Source organism: Notolabrus celidotus, chromosome 6 (assembly GCF_009762535.1).
Source record: "Notolabrus celidotus isolate fNotCel1 chromosome 6, fNotCel1.pri, whole genome shotgun sequence".
NCBI lineage: Eukaryota > Metazoa > Chordata > Actinopteri > Labriformes > Labridae > Notolabrus > Notolabrus celidotus.
In genome coordinates this window covers 9489323-9502115 of record NC_048277.1, presented here as the reverse complement: position 1 = coordinate 9502115, position 12793 = coordinate 9489323, and the positions used below count along the sequence as shown (strand labels likewise).

Below are 12793 nucleotides of genomic sequence, written 5' to 3'. Positions count from 1 at the left end.
TTACACACATTTGTTTTGGTTGTTTTGGATGATATTGAGGTCACTATAACCAAGGACACTTCCGCATGTGACTGCAGGAGCTGGGATCGAACTGCCAATCTTTATATGGAGACATTCTCTTAAGACATTTAATGATGTGTCCTGTGTCGCACGTTTTGATAACATAGAAACAAGGCAGTGGGGTTGACAAGAGCATGACAAACTCGCAGCAGTTTGATGTTCTGTTTTGCAAATAAAGTCCTTCTAAATGCTTTAAATTATTTTTATGCTTGAAATATATTTCATTTAAAGGGCTATTCAGGTAGTCATCAAAGAAACATAAAGTACCTGACACGTAGGCCTGGGTAACAATCAGTTTCTGGAGGTTTAAATTGCTGGGGTCAAATTGACCCCAAGGATAAAAGATGTAAGGAAATATGAGGGTAAAAGGAGGGTTAAGAAAAAGTTGTGAACGTATGTAGGTTTACTGTCTGACCCACACTCCGAAGCAGAAGGTGGCGGTAATGCAACACTAAACTGGATGCCAATCGGGGTAAATTCGGTAACACACGAAGCAGAAGTGAAAGCTGAATAGGAACCTGATAGGAACCAAACCTCCAGCTGCTCCGCTGTCGGAATGTTATAAGTGTGACACTCAGCGGAAGTAAATAAACAGGAGTGGCTTTGAAGGAGTTGAATAAAACGAGGAGGATTTTCTGTCGTTGTATCGCAGTTATTTTCTTCACGTGTGTGTGATCAACAATGTCTTCAGCTGAATCACTGAGAGAGTTTATCACCGAGCGGCTGACTGCTGCTGCTGAAGACATATTTGTAGTTTTTCAGAGAACCGTCGTCCAGTATGAAGAAGAGATCGACCGTCAGCGCAGACTGCTGGATATGGCTTGGAAACCTCACATAAACGTGCACAGAATCGGTGAGGAAAACCACTTTAACCTCGTACTCACAGAGCAGCTCGGGTATACGATTGAGGGCTAGGGCCACATTTAGATCCATATGTCTTAGAGATTGAGAGTAAAGTCATTGTCTTTAAATAGCTGCTCTTGAACAGTTTGCACCATCAGAAAGGACTGGGGGATTTATTTAGCTCCAAAAATCTCTTCCCATCCACTCTGATCAGTTTCATGCACTCTTTCTTTATAACAATGACCAGGGGTCTCATTTATAAAAGAGTGAAATGTAAGAACAAAACTGTACCATGCAAAGAGGACACTCATAAACATGATCCAGGAACACTGGGGACCTGAGCCCGTTTAAGATGGACTGAGGGGAGGTGGAAAACTGTCCTGTGTTCTGATGATACCAAATCTGTCATTCTTTTTGGAAGTCATAGACTATGTAGTAGAAGAGTTTGGGTGCTAATCTGGGATGTCTGCAGCCTTGACTTGTCACCCCCAGAAAACATTTGGAGCATCATGAAATTTAGAATACAACAAAGGAGACCACTTCACTTTCAGAACTCCAGAAACCGGTCATGTGTGAAAAGAAGAGCGGTTGCAGCACAACTGTAATCATGTCTCTGTGCCAACTGTTTCAAGATTGTGATATCTTGTCTTTGCTCTATTTTAAAATATAGGCCTTAAATGGAGATCCTCAAGAAAGAGTTATATTGTGCATTCTTAATACAAAAATGAAAACAAAAGGGGACCGGGCATTCGCAGTGGGGGGTCAATCTGCCTGAGGAGATCAGGTCTGCTGAGTCAGTGATCTCTTTTAAATCTCTTCTGAAAACACTTTTACTGTAAGAGCCTTTCCTGATTTTATCTGAATTTTATTTTATTTTAACCGTTTTAAGAAATATATTTTAAAATATTTGTATTCCTTTAGAGTTCTTTTAGGGGAATTTATGTATTTTAAAATATGTTTTAAAAGTCAAAGCTCCATGCCATCATGGACAACATCCACCACCCTCTCTACAACGTGCTGGTGAAACACAGGAGCACATTCAGTGAGAGACTTGTTCCCCCTAAATGCACCATAGAACGCCACAGGAAGTCATTCCTACCTGTGGCCATCAGACTGTACAACTCCTCCCTCTGATCCCTGAACAATAACCTATACTAGTCTGTGCAATATCCCTGCCACTTTAACATCCATATCTCCTTCATCCCCAGCACCTTTGTACATACTTTATTATCATTGTTTTAATTTATTCTAATTTATTTGAACTTTATTTTATTTTATTTGATTTAATCTTATTCACATTTGTCTTATTTTATTCCTTCTTCTATTATTTGACTTCCTTACATACTGTTTGTAAGAGCTTTGTAATGACCATATTTCCCTCCCTGGATAAATGGAGTATGTCTGATTCTGATTATTGTTTGATCTTGACTTGTGTGATTTTACGAACTGCTTGTTTTTATTTTGCTGCCCATGTAAAGCACTTTGTAACTTTTTTTTTGAAAAGTGCTCTACATATAAAATTATTATTGCTATAATTATTATTATTAAATAATTTGCAAACCATCAAAATCTTTATTTATTTACATTCTACACATCACCCCACCTTTAGTTGGATTTGTGGTTTCATTATTACAACATTTCTCAAAATATCAGGACTTTTTTGTCTTTTTCTCACAGAAAACACAGTTATATCACCTTTTCCTTGCAGTAGTATAACTTAATTTCACTTATTCTAATTGTAATGTATATAAAAATCACCACTCTTAGACTCCTGATATACTCTCCTGAGTTGCAGCCCTTGGTTCCTTATTTTCATCCCTTTTTGATCTCCCTGTATCTACAAACTATGATTCCTGGTGCTCAAAGAAACTAAAAACCCTGATTCATATCAAGGCCATGCCATGAGATTAAACTGTTGAAAGATCAAACTGAGCAAAGTGTATCCTAATATTTCTTCTCTGTGGTAGATGTCAAACAGCAGATGGCTGGCTGGCACATCTCTTCTGGCTCAGTCCTGCTCTGCATTGTTTGAATATCTCAGTGCTATATTGATGCTTGTGTTTTGTGTTCCTGCAGAGATCCCACAGCAAGATGTATGTGAGGAGGAGCAGGCTCTCTCTGACCCACAGCTCTGTAACCAGGAGACGAGCACCAGTCTGGACCAGGAGGACCCAGAGCCTCCACAAGTTAAAATGGAACAGGCGGAGCTCTGCACCGGCCAGGACTGGGAGGAGTTTGAACCGGAGCAGGAGACTGACAACTTGATGCTGACCATAAAATGTGAAGAGAGTGAAGACACTGAACCAGAACTGAGTATGGAAGACCAGCCCCATTCTCCAGACTCTGATGTTGCTGATAACCAACAGAACACAACACTGTCAGAGACTCACTGTGATCCTCATCAAGGTGAAAAGTCTTTCAAACGTGACACATGTGGGGAAGCTTTTAGATACATGTCAGAAGTATGGCCACATCAGAGTGTCCACAAAGAACAGAGGGCACATACTTTTAATATTTCTGGTGAAACATTTAAGAACAATTCGAAGCTGACTTCTCATAAAAGACCCCACAGAGTCGAGGGGTCATCTTCCTGTAATCCAAGTGGAGTAGACTTCAGGTCTCACCAATCACTGACTGACGACACAGGAGCACACACAGGTGAGAATTCTTTCTCATGCTACTTCTGTGGGAAAGAATTCCTCATGAAATCACACTTGAACAGTCACGTTAAAATTCATACAGGCGAGAGGCCGTTTACTTGTCAAACCTGTGGAAAAGGCTTCAGATTTAGCCATTCGTTTGAAGTTCATAAGATGACACACACAGGCGTGAAGCCTTACTCCTGCAGCATCTGTGGAAAAGGGTTTGTTCGGCAGTCAAACTTGGAGAGTCATAGATCAATTCATACAGGTGAAAAGCCGTTCAGCTGCCCAACATGCTTCAAACCTTTCAGACAGAAAGACGTCTTGGCAGTCCACATGAGAACACACACAGGGGAAAAGCCTTACTCCTGCAACACCTGTGGGAAAAGATTCAGTCAGTTACCGCACTTGAAAAGGCACATTCAGACTCATGTAGGTGAAGGCCATTCACCTGTGGTACCTGGTGGAAGTCTTTGATCTTTAGTGGGTCACATAAAAACTCACATAGGTTCAAATGTGGGTCAGGTTTTTGAGGAGCAGTGAGAAACTCTGGTGAAGCTGGTGACTGATCTCATAACAGAATGTCAGAGTGAGGAGTCAAAGCACTGTTTGAGTTTACATTGTTTATATGTTGTTATTACTTGCTGAGTTAAATATTGTAACAGGCAGTCACAGGGTTCATTTGTTGTTTTTTAAAGTACTATTTTATTCTGTAAAAGAACAAATGTTTCTGTCACTTGTGTAGTTCATCTGTAGTTTGCTTTGTTGTTCTAAGTTCAGGGTATGTTCATTTACTGTTATAACGTTCCCTTCATGTTATATTCTAAAGGCTGGTTGCGAAACTAATATGTGTTGTTGATGAGAATAAGCAGACTTCTGTTCTTGAACCCAACAAAACTCATGATAAAAACCAAAATACATTTCTAACTCTAGTTTGAAAAAACTGAAATGCATGTGATATTTGAGATGCTTGCATTAGTGTTAAAACATACATAAGCATATTTTATAAGACTGCACCCCTGCATTTCCTGTTTGTACAGTTGTGCTCATAAGTTTACATACCCTGGCAGAATTTTAGATATTTTTGGCAATTTTTCAGAGAATATGAATGATACGAGAAAAACTTTTTTTTCATTCATGGTTAGTGGGTAGGTGAAGCAAAATTTTTATCAAACAACTGTGTTTACTCTTTCTCTTTTTATATCGTAATGACAACAGAAACTACCCAAGAAACCATAAATTCTGCCAGGGTATGTAAACTTATGAGCACAACTGTATATACATGTGTGGGAGCTAATCATTAAGATGATTTTTTACATTTCTATTTTAGACTAACTTTTAATTCCCTCTGGCTCGCAAAGGATGAAACAATGCCCTCCTGGTAATTAACCCTCATCGTATGAGCCTTGCTTTTGCAGAGTTTGAGAGTTAGATTAATTGTAATGGAAGTCTTTCTTCACTTTTAGTGTTTAATAAGTAAACTAATATAAATAATCTGAACAATTCAGTGACTGTTTTCTTGTGTTTTGTACAAATCCATCATCTGAAAGAACCCTCAGCTAACTAATAGTGCCTCTGTAGGTTCACTTCATGTCACTATGACTGCTCAGTTAACATCAACTGTGAAGATCTGAGTACTGTCACCACTGCAGACATGGTTTAAGTACAAAATCATTCTCTGCAACATGACAAAAGCACTTCTTTCATACATGTTAAAACTCATTTATTGATCTATACAAATGTAGGTAGAGGGTCTTGCTGTTTTTTGCTTCTTTTAAATGTTCTATCTGTACTTTGGATGGATGCACATCGGTTTGTGTGAGACGATAAGAAAAGGTTATCAATAAAGTTTGAAAATAAATATCTCTTTTCATCAATCGGAGTAATGAGAATATTATTTGATTTTAAAATAAATCGAGGTCGTCGTTCAATTTTTGCTCTCAATAATAAACAGGTTTTGATAAAAATCCCAAACAAAAAAATATTAGGTCAGAGCGGAACAGAAATGATCCACAGCTCCACTGCCGGTACTTTAACAGTGTGACACAGCGGAAGTATCATAAGAGTGGCTCTTTTGAATGAGTTGATTTACCCGGGGAGGTGATTCTTTTTTTATTTTCTTCACGTGTGTTTGAACAACAATGTCTTCAGCTGAATCACTGAGAGAGTTTATCATCGAGCGGCTGACTGCTGCTGCTGAAGACATATTTGTAGTTTGTCAGAGAACCGTCGTCCTGTACGAGGAAGAGATCGACCGTCAGCGCAGACTGCTGGATGTCGTGTGGAAACCTCACATACAATTACACAGACTCGGTGAGTAGTAGAACCAGAACTACACTTTAACCTCGTACATCAACAGAGAAGCTCAGTTGTGTTGATATTACGACGAGTACAAGGGACTCCGCACTGCCGCGACCTGCTGCTGTGTGTGCCCGTCATACACATACAGGGTTCCCACGCGTCCTTGAAAACCTGGAAAACAGTTGACCAGTTTTCCAGTACTGGAAAACACCTGGAAGATGGGAGAAAAAGTCAAATGTCTTGGAAAATCACATATAGTCATGGAAAATTATTCCAACATGGCTGCGTGCGACCTGACCCTATTAACAAAACACATCCCCATTTATTGAAAGCTGAGTCCACGCTGTGCTGGAAAAGACAGCGACACTGCACAACTTTTTTCACATCTTTTCTCCTTCACTTCATAATCATGCATTCACAGAAAACGGGGGTATATTGTTTATGTTTTATGGTACATTTGGCTCAATTACTGTACTCAGTTGTTCTCAAAGTGGGGTCCTGGGAGTCTGCGAACCATAGGGTGGGGGTCTGTGAAATAATTTGAATACATTTCTAATAAATTATAAAATTGTGCTGTGTCATTACAAAACAGCATACACCATTGTTATGATACCATTTGGTGACTCAAAGGGATATGTGAGTCTTGTTACTGTTAATTTTTTGAAAGGGTTTAAGATCAATTACTTGAAAAGTATAAATGCTGTCATGTTGAGTCCACAAGGAATGAAATGACCCTCTGTTTTAAAGTATACAAGTGGTATTTACTTGATTCAAATTGAAGTGTTATCTGTTTATCACTATGGTACAGGTCTGAAGTGTTTACATTGATACGTTTTACAATACAAATAGTTCCAAGAGCATCTAAGAGTGCAAATGGTAGTAAGCATGTGCTTTAGTGATGGGAAGATCGGCTCTTTTCAGAGAGCCGGCTCTTTTGACTCGGCCCCCAAAGAAGAGCCGGCTCTTTCGACTCCCGAACGGCTCTTAATTTAGGATCTTTTGTGGCCATATATTTTACCTTAATTTTGCAAAAACTAATGGTTTGTGTTGAAAACCCTTTTACGTACGGTGATTTTATGAGAAGCCTTATAATTGCCCAATTGTGTGCATTTCTTCTCTTACAAAATCATTCTCACCCTGATCCTAGGGTTATGATTAGGGTTAGGGTTGTGATTAGGGTTAGGGTTGTGATTAGGGTTAGGGTTGTGATTAAGGTTAGGGTTGTGATTAGGGATAGGGTTGTGATTAGGGATAGGGTTGTGATTAGGGTTAGGGTTGTGATTAGGGTTAGGGTTGTGATTAGGGTTAGGATTGTGAATAGGGTTAGGGTTGGGGTTAGGGTTGTGATTGGGGTTAGGGTTGTGATTAGGGTTAGGGTTGTGAGTAGGGTTAGGGTTGTGATTAGGGTTAGGATTGTGAATAGGGTTAGGGTTGGGGTTAGGGTTGTGATTGGGGTTAGGGTTGTGATTAGGGTTATGATTAGGGTTAGGGTTGTGATTAGGGATAGGGTTGTGATTAGGGTTAGGGTTGTGATTAGGGTTAGGGTTATGATTAGGGATAGGGTTGTGATTAGGGTTAGGGTTGTGATTAGGGTTAGGGTTGTGATTAGGGTTATGATTATGATTAGGGTTAGGGTTGTGATTAGGGTTGTGATTAGGGTTATGATTATGATTAGGGTTAGGGTTGTGATTAGGGTTAGGGTTATGATTATTATAAGGGTTAGGATTAGGGTTAGGATTGGGGTTAGGGTTAGGTTTAGAACCAAACTAAACTTAAGGATACAGAACCAGAACCAAACTCATGCAAACAGAACCAGAATCAAACTCAACCAGAACCAGAATCAAACTCAACCAGAATCGAACCAGAACCCTACCAGAGCTGAACCAGAACAGAACCGAATCGAACCAGAACCGGATCAGAACCGAACCTGACCCGAACCAGAACCGAACCGGAACCAAACCGAAACAGAACCGAACCGGATCAGAACCGAACCAGACCCGAACCAGAACTGAACCAGAACTGAACCAGAACTGAACCGGAACCAAACCGGAACCGAACCGAAACAGAACCCTACCAGAACCGATCCAGACTTGAACCAGAACCGGATCAGAACCAAACCAGACCCGAACCAGAAACAATCCAAGACTGAACCAGAACCGAACCGGGACCGAACCGAACCAGAACCGAACCAGATCCGAAACAGACTTGAACCAGTACCGAACCATAACCGAAACAGACCCGAACCAGAACCGTACCAGAACTGACCCAGAACCGGAACCGAACCAGAACAGAACTGAACCAGAACCAAACCAGAACCATACCATATCATACACAGCCTCCCCTCCATCACCTGTATCCTATATCCTCACATATGATTGGCCGCATGGCCGCCATGCTGACCAATCAAAACAAAGTTCTGCTGTGAGCAGAGCTGGGGCTGAGCACTGAGAGAGCTAAGCAGCGAAAGGAAAAAACTGGGAGCCGGCTCTCTCTCGATGCGAGCCGGCTCTTCTGATTCACTGTAAAGCATCGGCTCTCAGAGACGCAGCTTTTGATCATGACACATCACCAATGTACTTAATCTGTGTTACAATTATGAGGGGGTCTTGGACAATTTTCTCACCTGTAAGGGGTCCCTGGCTCCAAAAAGTTTGAGAACCCCTGCTCTAGCTAGTAGGAGTGCAAACTCCTGATAGTGAAAACAAACGGAACAAAAAGAGCGACACAGCTGCACAGAAACTCCACTTTGTAGACATCGCTGATCATAATAGACATCGCCATGCAGGAAGACAGTTTACATTTTTTTTAAATCTCTGAGAGATCTCCAAATACAGAGTGCATCTTTACACCGGTGCGATTTTTTTCAGAGTTTACGGTAACTCAAATAAAAAAACGTGACATTTGCTTTGTTTTATATCGACCACTTAGCAGGATGAATATCATGATTAAGCAGGTATATTTTGAGTTTGAGTTGAGAAACATTTGTGACCATTTTTGTCATTCAGATCTATTTAGGTCATTAATGCACTGATCCTCTGATCATTATTATTATTTATTTATTTCAGTAAGGCAGCTTCCTGATTCCCTTTGCTGCCTCTTTTGTTTTTTTCTTAGCTCATTTTATAGTTTTTGAGAAAAGAGAAAGCTGAGATGAGAGTTGCCCATCATTTTTACTTGGTTGCTCTAATAAAGTGAAGTGCTGTACATCTGTGGTTGAATTATTCTATTATCAATTTGCCATAATTTCTAAGTATGTAAGAGATGATTTCATTGATAGCCATAGACTACATGTCTTTCAATGTAGACTTCCACTGAGAGGAACATATTAGACTATTTAGGAAATAAATTAGGAACTAAATTTAGACTGTCATACCAGCTTGATCATCAATGAAAATGTCCTGGAAATGTCCTGGAAAAAGATCTCTGGAAAAGAGTGGGAACCCTGACATAGCACGGCATCCGAATCTATGGAAAGCCGTCTGAGCACTTAATCCAGGGGTTCCCAAAGTGTGGGTCGGAAGCCCCAATTTGCTTATTTTACCCATTATTTTAAAATCTAAACAAAAGTAGTTATTCCATTTGAAATAAAACCCTGCAAATAAGTGCATTTAATTAGTTGTCTGCCTTTTCTATGTTGCCACATGACTCCCAAAGTTAGGGTTAGCAGTTCATTAACAAAAGGATCAGTAGCAGCAGGTTAATTCACTGCAGCACAGGAAACATGTGCATGTAGGTAAACTAATGTTGAAGTATGAAGTGAATGAAGTAAGAAGCAACACTTATCCACTTTGAGAGGGTCACAAGTCTTTGGCACCTGTAATTTGGGGGTCGTGGGCTGAAAAGTTTGGGAACCCCTGACTTAATCCATATCCTTGATCTCATGCATCAGTTTCTTGCACTAGTAAAGTCCTGGACAGCACTAGTTAACTAGATGAATGTTGAAACCCTTACTAGTTGACTAGTAGACAACATAAACCCCTATATGATGACTAGTAAAGCCCAAAATATCTTCTAGGGTTACTAGTGAGAGTGATTTTAACATTACTAGTTAACTAGTAAGACCAAAATGTTTTTTTTCTAGTTTACTAGTAAACCCCAACACACTAAGTAGCAACACTAGTTAAGTTTCTGACATTAGTATTGAACAAAGAACCCTACTAGTAAATCTATGAGGTTCCGAATGTTCAGTAGTCAACTAGTAACAGCCAAACTGTCCACTTGCTGCACTAGGAATGTTTTTATTAGATCAGCTAGTAAACTAGTTGGGTTAAATACATTATAGTAGAGCTACTGAAAAAAAAACGGGCTCACTAGTTGCACTAATTGATAATGATGAGGCGAGAAATATTTTTTCCTTATGGCCACATATTGGCTCTCATGTTCAAAATGAAAAAATACATCAAATCAGGACTCTGGACTTTGATATTATCACCACACTAAATTAACCTATTTGATACTAGTTAGCATGTTAGCTTCAAACGATTGCAGCTTGTCAACTGGTTTGAGTCTATTTTGTTCTTACTTGTTCACTTGTTGGGTAAAAATGCCCACTAGTTAGCTTGTTAAGGCCAACAGGTCAACTAGTTGCTCATGTGAAGACATTTAGAACTAGTTGCCTATTAAAATCATAAAATCAACATCTCATACTATTGCCGGTCTTTTTTTGGTGTACTAGTTTTAAGTGTTACCTTGCCTGCTGCGGCAGCTGCCGTGTCCTCTACCTGCACGTCAGGGCTCAAGAGACAATGAAGCAAGTGCTGACGATGCTGGTTACCATACAGTGCAACTCAGGGGTCGTACCATCTTGATTCAGAAAAACATCAGCATTTTCTAAATTAATCTCAGTTCATTTTAGTTATATTACAAATGTATTCCAGAAATACTTATTTTCCTTGCAAAAGTATGACTTCAGTGAGTTTGACTTCTTCACGCTTAGGGAATATTTCCCTAATAATGTCAAGTACTTTATATACTGATATTAATCTCATGTTTCTTGTCCCATCTCAGTGCCACATTGATGATTTTGTTTTGTGTTCCTGCAGAGATCCCACAGCAACATGTCTGTAAAGAGGAGGAGGAGGAGGGTCTCTCTGACCAGCAGCTCTGTAACCAGGAGACAAGCACCAGTCTGGACCAAGAGGACCCAGAGCCTACACAGGTTAAAGAGGAACATGAGGACCTCTGCACCAGGGAGGACAGAGAGCAGCTTGAACTGGGGCAGGCGACTAAAGCCTTGGAGCTCACCCTAACTTTTGAGGAGAGTGACAACTCTGAACCAGAACTGAGGAATGAAGACCAGCTCCTTTCTCCAGACCCTCATGTTGCTGATAACCAAGACCCAAAGACAGGCGAGCATGGAGACTCAGAATCAACTAGAAAATCAAAACCAAAAAAAGAGAGAAAAGTTCACAAAAGAAGAAGTCAGAACACAAAACTGTCAGAGACTCACTGTGACCCTCAACAAGGTGAAAAGTCTTTCAAATGTGACATATGTGGGGAAGCTTTTAGGTACATGTCAGAGTTACATTCACACAAGAAAGTCCACAAAGAAGGATCTGGATTAAGCAAGACATTAAAAGATCACAGGAAAACTCACACTGGGAAGAAATCTCACTCCTGCAGAACCTGTGAGAAAAGATTCCCTCGGGCATCTGAGTTAAAAAGACACAAAATAATCCATTTAGAGGAAAAACCCTTTACCTGCAAAACATGTGACAAATCCTTCCAACACAGATATTCCATGTGTATTCACATGAGAACACACACGGGTGAGAGGCTATACTCTTGTGACGCATGTGGAAAATGCTTTAAATTCAGCAATTCATTTAAAGACCACATGGAAACACACACAAGTGAGAGGCCTAACAGGTTCCCTTTGGTAAACAATTCTCTCTCATGTCATACTTGACTAGACACACCAAAACTCATTCAGGAGGAAAACTGCAGCAAATCTTTCAGGGCGGGAAAATGTGGGAAAACCTTCAGATCTAGCGTTACGTTGAAAGTCCACAGGAGTAAAAAACACACAGGTGAGAAGCCTTACACCTGTGGGAAAAGGTTCAGTCAGAATGGACACTTGAGGAGGCACATTAAGAGTTATACGGGGAAAAGCTGTTTACCTGCACAACAAGCAGCAAAGCTTTCAGACTTAAATATGACATGGTAGTCCACATGAGGACTCCCAGGAAGACTTAATCCTGTAGCACCTGTGACAAGAGGATTCTATCAGTCACACTTTACTGGTCTTATAGATGGAAAAACACTTTGATGCACAACATCCAGCAGACCTTCCGATATTGCCAATGAATCATGTTACCCAGTTCATTGTATATAGTTCCTTTCTGTCTATTCTTAATAAAAACCTGTTGAATGAACCTTTTGTATGTCTCACACCACACACTCTACCTTTTAAATAGTACACATTGTACCTTTAAAAACTGCACACTACATTTTAAATAAGTACTGTATCTATTAAAAATACACACTGTATCTTTACATACTACACAGTTCACATTTGAATAATACACACTACCTCTAAGTACTACACATTGTACCTTTTAAGTACTGCCCTTTTTACCTTTAAATACTACACACTTGACTAAATACTATACACTACCTTTAACTACTAAAATTAACTTTAAATACTAAACACTGCAACTTTAAATACTAAACACTGAAACTTTAAATATTACACATTGTACCTTTAAATACTACACTCTGGACCTATAAATACTAAACACTGCAACTTTAAATATTACACATTGTACCTTTAAATACTACACTCTGGACCTATAAATACTACACACTGCACCTTTAAATACCTCACACTGCATCTCTAAAAACTACACACTGTACCTTTAAATACTAGACACTGCATCTTTAAAAACTACAATGAACAGTTGTGTTATTGTAAAAGTTTCTATAATATTCAAGTTTATTTTAAAAGT

The 12793-nt window shown here is 39.6% G+C and overlaps 2 protein-coding genes across 2 annotated transcripts; both read left to right on the top strand.

Moving 5' to 3' along the window:
• The first annotated feature begins 606 nt into the window (after window positions 1-606).
• Window positions 607-5422, top strand: LOC117815088 (zinc finger protein 664-like). Its single transcript, XM_034686763.1, has 2 exons — window positions 607-913; window positions 2980-5422. The coding sequence occupies exons 1-2, from the start codon at window positions 742-744 to the stop codon at window positions 4020-4022; spliced, it is 1215 nt and encodes a 404-aa protein (XP_034542654.1). The 5' UTR covers window positions 607-741; the 3' UTR covers window positions 4023-5422.
• A 150-nt stretch (window positions 5423-5572) lies between these two features.
• LOC117815089 (zinc finger protein 184-like) lies at window positions 5573-12220 on the top strand. Its single transcript, XM_034686764.1, has 2 exons — window positions 5573-5858; window positions 10889-12220. The coding sequence occupies exons 1-2, from the start codon at window positions 5687-5689 to the stop codon at window positions 11752-11754; spliced, it is 1038 nt and encodes a 345-aa protein (XP_034542655.1). The 5' UTR covers window positions 5573-5686; the 3' UTR covers window positions 11755-12220.
• The last annotated feature ends 573 nt before the right edge of the window (window positions 12221-12793 follow it).

Bases quoted from the DNA above. Each gene is read 5' to 3' on its own strand.
- LOC117815088 (XM_034686763.1), top strand. From the start codon at position 742: ATGTCTTCAGCTGAATCACTGAGAGAGTTTATCACCGAGCGGCTGACT. The intron at 914-2,979 runs GTGAGGAAAACC...GTGTTCCTGCAG, and splicing joins CATAAACGTGCACAGAATCG to AGATCCCACAGCAAGATGTA.
- LOC117815089 (XM_034686764.1), top strand. From the start codon at position 5,687: ATGTCTTCAGCTGAATCACTGAGAGAGTTTATCATCGAGCGGCTGACT. The intron at 5,859-10,888 runs GTGAGTAGTAGA...GTGTTCCTGCAG, and splicing joins CATACAATTACACAGACTCG to AGATCCCACAGCAACATGTC.